General features: G+C 30.1%; 1 protein-coding gene across 1 annotated transcript; it reads left to right on the top strand.

Moving 5' to 3' along the window:
- Positions 1-3,812: 3,812 nt before the first annotated feature.
- Positions 3,813-5,029, top strand: LOC114367961 (protein SRC2-like). The gene has a single exon (XM_028325248.1). The coding sequence runs from the start codon at positions 3,955-3,957 to the stop codon at positions 4,825-4,827; it is 873 nt and encodes a 290-aa protein (XP_028181049.1). The 5' UTR covers positions 3,813-3,954; the 3' UTR covers positions 4,828-5,029.
- The last annotated feature ends 2,455 nt before the right edge of the window (positions 5,030-7,484 follow it).

The raw sequence follows: 7,484 nt of genomic DNA, 5'->3' as shown, positions 1-7,484 counted from the left end.
GCATGGTATTTGTAAATCATTAGATAATTGAAGTTATAAATCCACTTTTTTACTAATATAATTTTTTTTATATTAAAACATCAATTTGGATTGGTCTTTGAAGTATTTATCTATCATGGATGATTTTAGTCATGTCAAACTCCATAGACGTTAGTCAAAGTGACATCTTAATGTCAAACGTTTGTCATGTTGTGAGAGACATCACTAAGAAACTATATCACAACTTTAGGTGGATTGCTAGAACAAGTGATACGAGTCTACTCCACTTCATCAAGAAGTACCACCTTGAATCCTTCGTGGTTTTTGTGTTCCAAAGTCATATGAATAGGAGGCGCCATCATGTACCTCACTTCCACTCTTTTTTCGTAATTGGTCAGGAGGCCTCATCTTGTTCATTGCCATAAATAAAATTGTTTTTTTCTTTTGCTTTTTTACTTTTATAATTTCTAAAAAAATTTAATATTAGATTAATTTTTTTATTTGAGAATTTATATGCAAATAATAATAATAATTAAGTATTGTTCGTCTATTTACTATTTTTTGATAATTTGTTCTATAACCTGAAAATTTTAAGGAGATTAATGAGGAAATACAACATTGGATTCAAGGAATTTTGAATTATTTTTTGAGGGAAGTAGAATAAATGATTAAAAATTAGTAAACAAATGAACAATACTTAAATATTATTATTTTTTGCAAATAAATTCTCAAATAAAAACAATTAAATCTAATATTAAATTTATTAAAATTAAAAAAAAAATAGTTTTGTTGATGACAACAAACAAGATGACGCCTCCTCTTGACAATGAACAAAATCATGTCTCGTGGGATCTGTGATCCCTTTCAAGTTTCCTATAAGAGAAAAAATCAGGTGAGATCCTATTAACCTGGTTTGAAAACCCTAATCTCAGAAATCAGAAATCACTTTTCCTTCATTTGATTTAGTAATGTCTTTTCTAGAGTTTTCATCTTTTTTTTTATCATAAGTAAAATTTGGATATTAACAATAATAAACTTAACTACTAATTTGTTGGTAGTTAAAATTGGTAGTAAAATTATGAAATTCTTGTAGTGACAGTGGAATAAGTAACAAATTTGGACTCACTTGGACCAAAACGAGAAGAGGAAAATGTGTTGGGTTTTGGCCCAATTTTAAAACAGATATGGTTCAAACAGCTTTTTGTAACGAGATAACAATAAAAAAAATAGAATTAATATTTATTAAAAAGCTAAAATAAAAGAAAGAAATAAAAAATAAAGTGAAAAAGGACACATTGGATATTCTCAAAATATGCTTCCGGCTAAATGCAAAGCAACTGAGACCAATGCCGCGTTTCTCAGTGTAAATTCTTTCTTATCATGAAAACAAATGGAAGTCTACAAGTGAAAAGGATTCCAATAACTTGAAACTTTCCCACTTTTCATATGCGTCAAACTTGGAAGAGAAAATCATATGAAATATATTGTATTTTTTTTATAAAAAAGTCTTAAATTTGTTCCTTCGTTTTTAAGTTCAAAAACTCGGTTAACAAACGTATTTTTGAAACGTGAACAGTACACTTTCTAACATCAAGTCCGCGTCGAAGACGCGGCCCGGCCCGTGTTAGTTTTATGTATAGAGGTGCGCGCGTGATGATATCATAAATACATGCATATGACACGTAATTTGTGACATTGCAAATGCAATTAATTCAATAATTCATGCACGTTCGAGAAGTTAGTTTCAACGGAATCATTTGGTGCATATTTAATTTGCACCTAAAAATGTTATGACATGTATTTCAATAAAAATTCAATGAATAAAATAAAATAAATATAAAAATAAGGATTTTGATCCGTTGGATAAAGTTAAAAATATCTTTATAACGACAAACCAATCATATTCTTTCTTTTCTTGCCAGCTACAAGAAGGGCCAATAATTAAGTTCTACTCCACTTTCTTTGAGAATAATTAAGGTGTGTTTAGTTTGCATTTTCATTTTCTATTTTTATTTCCTGTTTTTATTTTCTAAAAACTGTTTTTATTTTCAAAAGATTAGAATTCTGAAAACATGTTTGGTTTGACTTCTTGTTTTCTGTTTTCATGAAATAAAAATACTGAAAATTTATGATATATTGACTTCTCGTCTTTTTATATTTTTAAATTTGCTTAAAATTATATTCATTGTCACCGCAATTTCATTTTACCCGAAGTGAAGTTTCAGTTCTCAACAAAAATTTATTGTTTTAATTTTCTGGTTGTTTCCTGTTTTCATTTTTACTAAGAATATTTTGAGAAATCCAACCAAATACATTTTCATCACCGTTTTCTGTTTTTAGTGAAAATGAAAACAGAAAATAACCAAATCAAACATCCCCTTGGATTTTTCATTAATTCTTTTCATGTTTACGAAAATATTTTAGGGATGTATTGAATTGACATTTAAAAAATATATATAATATAATATTTTATTGCAAATTTTTTTATAATATTTAATTAAGACTTCAAAATAACATAGATAAGTTTATGGTATTTAATCATGTTTATTACTATTTTTCTAAAGAGTGTATTAAAATTTAGTGACATTCGATTGAGATATTTTATAACATATAAAAGAAATTCTGATATTGAAAATATATAATTTTTTATACATTATTTTGAAGAGTGAAATTTTGTGACTCATCCGAAAATCCCATTCAAAGCTTAATCTTGTGTTGGATAAAGAATTTTAGCAATTAAAAAAAAATTGAAATACATGATATTTGAATTTTTTTTGTTTTGTAAAAATTAAACCAAATGCTTAATATATGAAATTAATATAAGATAGATGTTTAAACGAGAGTAATAACTATCTTGTGTTATTGTAACTTTTGTTTGTTGGGTCAATAAAATAGGATAACATTATTTTATCTCTTATCTAATTGGTCTAATGTGTTTTTTATTTTAAATTATATTATTAATTAAAATATTAATAGTTAAATAATCATTAATCAAATATTTGAATAGTAATAATATCTTATATCATTTTTTATTATCTTAAGAAAAGTAATTACAATGTAATATAATTTATTTAACATTATGATTTGTATAATTATAAAAAAAATTATCATTTGAATATAGTTTATATTATATCCTATCTAAAAGATTAAAACTTATTTTACACTTATAATTATATTCTTATCTGAGTTTCATATCTTATTATATCCTGGTCAGCGAACAAACTTTTAAAAATATTCTTAGTGATTATTTATATTATATGAAAATAATTAGGGTGTGCAACGAATCATTATCCAAGTAATAATGAAAAGTAAACGACCAATTGCAACATAAAAGGGCCGTAATTGTTATTTTTCTTAATTCTTTTTACGTTTTCCAACCTATTTAAATTACATTAAGAGACATTAGGGAGCATCCAATTATTACCAAAAACACTAGTAGTAAAAAATAATCACACGGTTCCCTCAACACCCAAAGAAAATAGAAAAGCACACGACGAATTGTTGCATAAAAGGGCATAATAGATTAATTGTTGCCTTTTCTATTTCACTATCTCTTATTTAGTAAAATATCTTTTTCTGGATAATTATTTATTAAAATATCTTTTTTTTACAGAATATTTAGAAAAATATCTTATTTCTTGCATAATATTTAGTAAAATATCTTAAACATTAAGCAAGATTAATAAACTAGATAAAAATATAACTATTAACTAAAATTAAAAATAGCAATACGCGTGAATAATAATTTAAAGCGCCTTATTACCTGGAAGGTTCCTATATATATATATATATATATATATATATATATATATATATATATATATGTTCGTTTGTTCAGTTCTTCAGAATACATAAACATCAAGATTTCAGTTCCAAACAAAACTTATCAAAATCTCATATACTGATTCAGTTCTATACATAACCATCGAGATTTATTATCAAACCAAAAATTCTCAAAATCTCTTCACCTCTGTGATGACCATGGAATACAGAACCTTAGAACTCAACATCATATCCGCAAAGGACATCAAGAACGTTAACCTCTTCTCCAAGATGGACGTATACGCCGTCGTTACGCTCTCCGGCGACCCTCTCCACCCTCAGGGCGCCACCACCCACGTCCACAAAGACGCCGGCAGCAACCCCACGTGGAACTACCCCGTGAAATTCTCCGTCAACGAATCGCTGGCCAAGGAGAATCGTTTGTCTCTTGAGATCAAGCTCGTCTCCGACCGCACCCTCGGCGACACCGTTATCGGCACCGTCCATGTTCCTCTCAGGGAACTCATGGACAATCCCGGCGACGACGGTTCCTTCCGCCAAGTCAGTTACCAGGTGATGAAACAGTCAGGGAAATCCAAGGGATCCTTGAATTTCTCCTACAAAGTAGGCGAACATGTTCCTGCCCCGGCCCCTAAAGCACCCAAGACGGGACAAGAGCCAGTGATGGCTTATCCTCCGACCGGGGCGGGATCCAGTTCGATGCCTTATGGAACACCATATCCTCCCCCGCCGCCGCCTGTGGCAGGATCAGGAGGATATGGATATCCACCTCAGCAGGCGTATGGTGGATACCCACCCCAACAGGGATATGGGTACCCACCTCAGGCTGCTGGTTACGGATATCCACAACATCAATCAGGTTATGGATATCCGCAACAGCCTGGATATGGGTACCCACCTCAGGCTCAGAAACCAAAGAAGAACAAATTTGGAATGGGATTGGGAGCTGGATTGCTTGGTGGTGCCTTGGGTGGCATGTTGATTGGAGATATGGTATCTGATGCTGCTGATTATGATGCGGGCTATGATGCTGGCTTTGATGATGCTGGTGGATTTGATTTTTAATTTTCAGTTTTTCAATTAACCATGTTCTTTTTTTTTTTTTAATTTCTGGATTTCATTTTGCTTTTTTTTTTTTTCGGTGGTTGCGTAATGATGTTCTATGAGATTGTTTATTAGTATTTGTTTCATATACCTCATTGCCTGACTCTGTATTTAACTGGTATGATATAAAGTATATAACATACAGCTTGTGATTTCCTTGCAATTCGATTCTATTTGTTCTATTGATTGATAAACGAGAGAAAAAAGAAAATGTTTCATGCTATTAGGGATATGATGATGATGATAAAGCTGGATAAGTTTTTTCTGTTGTGTGACTGGTATTCTGGCAATTGGTAGGTGTAATAAAAAATGATGATTCGGTTGAGTTGATTCAAAGAAATGTTATTGTAAGTTGCAAAGTTGTTTTCTAATCATATCGCTTCTTGAATGGTACCGATTTTTTGGGTTAGCTTTGCCAGTGAATTTCGTGGTGGATATTAAATCTCGTCCCAATTGTAAATTTGGGTGATAATTTTAGACTTATGCAAAACATCAAAACTCAATTTTTAATTTGTTGCCTCTTGTTGGCTTCCTTCAAGTAGCTTTTCACAAACGAAACTTCCCTTATTTATCTTGTTTCTTCTTTTTTTTGTTGTCACAAAAAACTCCAGATTAAAAAACTACAACAAGACAGAAACTAATCTCGAAATAAACCATCCTGAAAAATAATGTTTCTCCTATTGCATACTTTCTGCTATAAAAAAATCGGCAAATGTGGCATAACGTTTGCCAAAAGTAAAACAAGTAGATAATTTGCACAAGAGCTAAACCAACCAATGATTGAACTAGAAAAATTACTTAAGAACTGCATCTGGGTTCTGAATTTCTGATTGTTAGTGCAGGGTAACAGAATACATAAAAGCCATAAGCAAGGAATATATTTTTTTTTATGGTATGCATATGGAATATAAGAACTAGAATCATGGAGCGGGAGAATTCCATGTTATCTATTATAAAAAATTTAGTGAGGGAAATATTATCCCATTCTACTGTTAGGTTGGCCCCAAGTTCAGTAAACACTTACACAAGAGGGTAACAATATTAACCCACCAACACAATACCTTAGATTCGAATCAAAGCTATGCATTAATAAAGAGGATGGCACAGTGAACTAACTTTGTGGAAAAACAATAGATGGGGTTATTAGAAATTCAATTCTTTATAGCAGAACTTCCAAAGTATTTTCTGTTTTCCTTTTACTTGGCAAAAAAATAAAAATAAAGTTATTGGAAGAGAAAGTACATCATGTATTTAAACTATTTTTGAAGAGAACAATCCTTGAGTTAATTTTGATTTACCTGAATAGATATTGGAAGAGAAAGTAGACACAGTCATAACTCTCTGATGAAATCTGTCTGCTCTTGCTTAACTATTTTATATACAAGGCCAATGTCTTGCCAATATTAAGTTCATCTAGCTCCAAAATTTGGTCTGTGGCAAGAATTGCATTATCTGATAATAATGGAAATCAAGGTCCATGGTGTTCCAACTTTCCCAACAACAGCACGTGTTTTGTGAGAAATTGTTACATCTGTGTTTGGTTAAGTGTTAAAATTCACGTTCAATGAAAAAACACTCATTTCAAGACACGCTAAAACAACGTGAGAAAAACTTTTTTTCATTGTCAGTTGCGTTCAGTTCACAAACACACCCTACGTAGTTCAGGATCATGTAGTTTTAACTAAATTTCATGTGCCATTAATTTTCTCATGAATTAAAAAAATGTGATAATATGTCGCGTGAAGATTAATTGAGATTACATAATTCGAGAAGTTATAATAATTCGAGAACTTCACTTTTCTTTAAAAATGTGGGAATTCCTTGATAATCATATCCAATTCCAAATGCAATTAACATATATACATTAAAAAATAATTAGATTGATATCAATTATAAATTTATAATTATAATAATATATTTTGTAGAAGATATGTACCCAGAATTCGTTGTAGTCAATCTTTCTTTTTTAAAAGTAAATATTAGATATACTTTAAAAAGATATTATTAACTTTTATAATTTTGCAATTTTTTTATAATGTAGAACACTATAAATTTTCTTTTTGCCTATTGATTTCCTTCTTAAGGTACTATTGCTTTCTCAATTGTTACACACTCGATTTTTCTTCATTGCACATTTTCAAAAATGTATATGATGTTTAATTTAGATTTGCTTTAAGTTTTTTTTGATTGATTGTAGAGAGCCCTATAGAAAAATCTACTCTTCATGCATATTTTAAGAGATAAGTAGAGACAGATCCGGGACCTAACAAAGTTGAAACTCCTCAATCTCATGTTCCCAAACAGTCATTCAAAGTTCCTAAGATAGAAGAAATTGATATGAAGGTAGGACATACACTACTTGAATAAAAGATACATTACATTTAAATTGTTAGTCTATTGTAGTTTAAATTTTAGTTAATATTTATTATTAATTTATCACTCTCTGACCAACTTCTGCATCCGTCTCTGACTATATTACCTCAATATTGCCTTCGGGTAATTCTTTTTCTTTCCCCTATAATAGTATCATGTTTGAAAACTCTCTTAAAAAAATCATCATCAAAAAGTTCATGTTTAGAAACTCTCTTAAAAAAATCATCATAAAAAAGTTAAAAAGT

This window comes from Glycine soja, chromosome 9 (assembly GCF_004193775.1).
Source record: "Glycine soja cultivar W05 chromosome 9, ASM419377v2, whole genome shotgun sequence".
Classification (NCBI taxonomy): domain Eukaryota; kingdom Viridiplantae; phylum Streptophyta; class Magnoliopsida; order Fabales; family Fabaceae; genus Glycine; species Glycine soja.
Note: the sequence above shows the minus strand (reverse complement) of the source record. Positions and strands in the feature narration are given on the sequence as shown.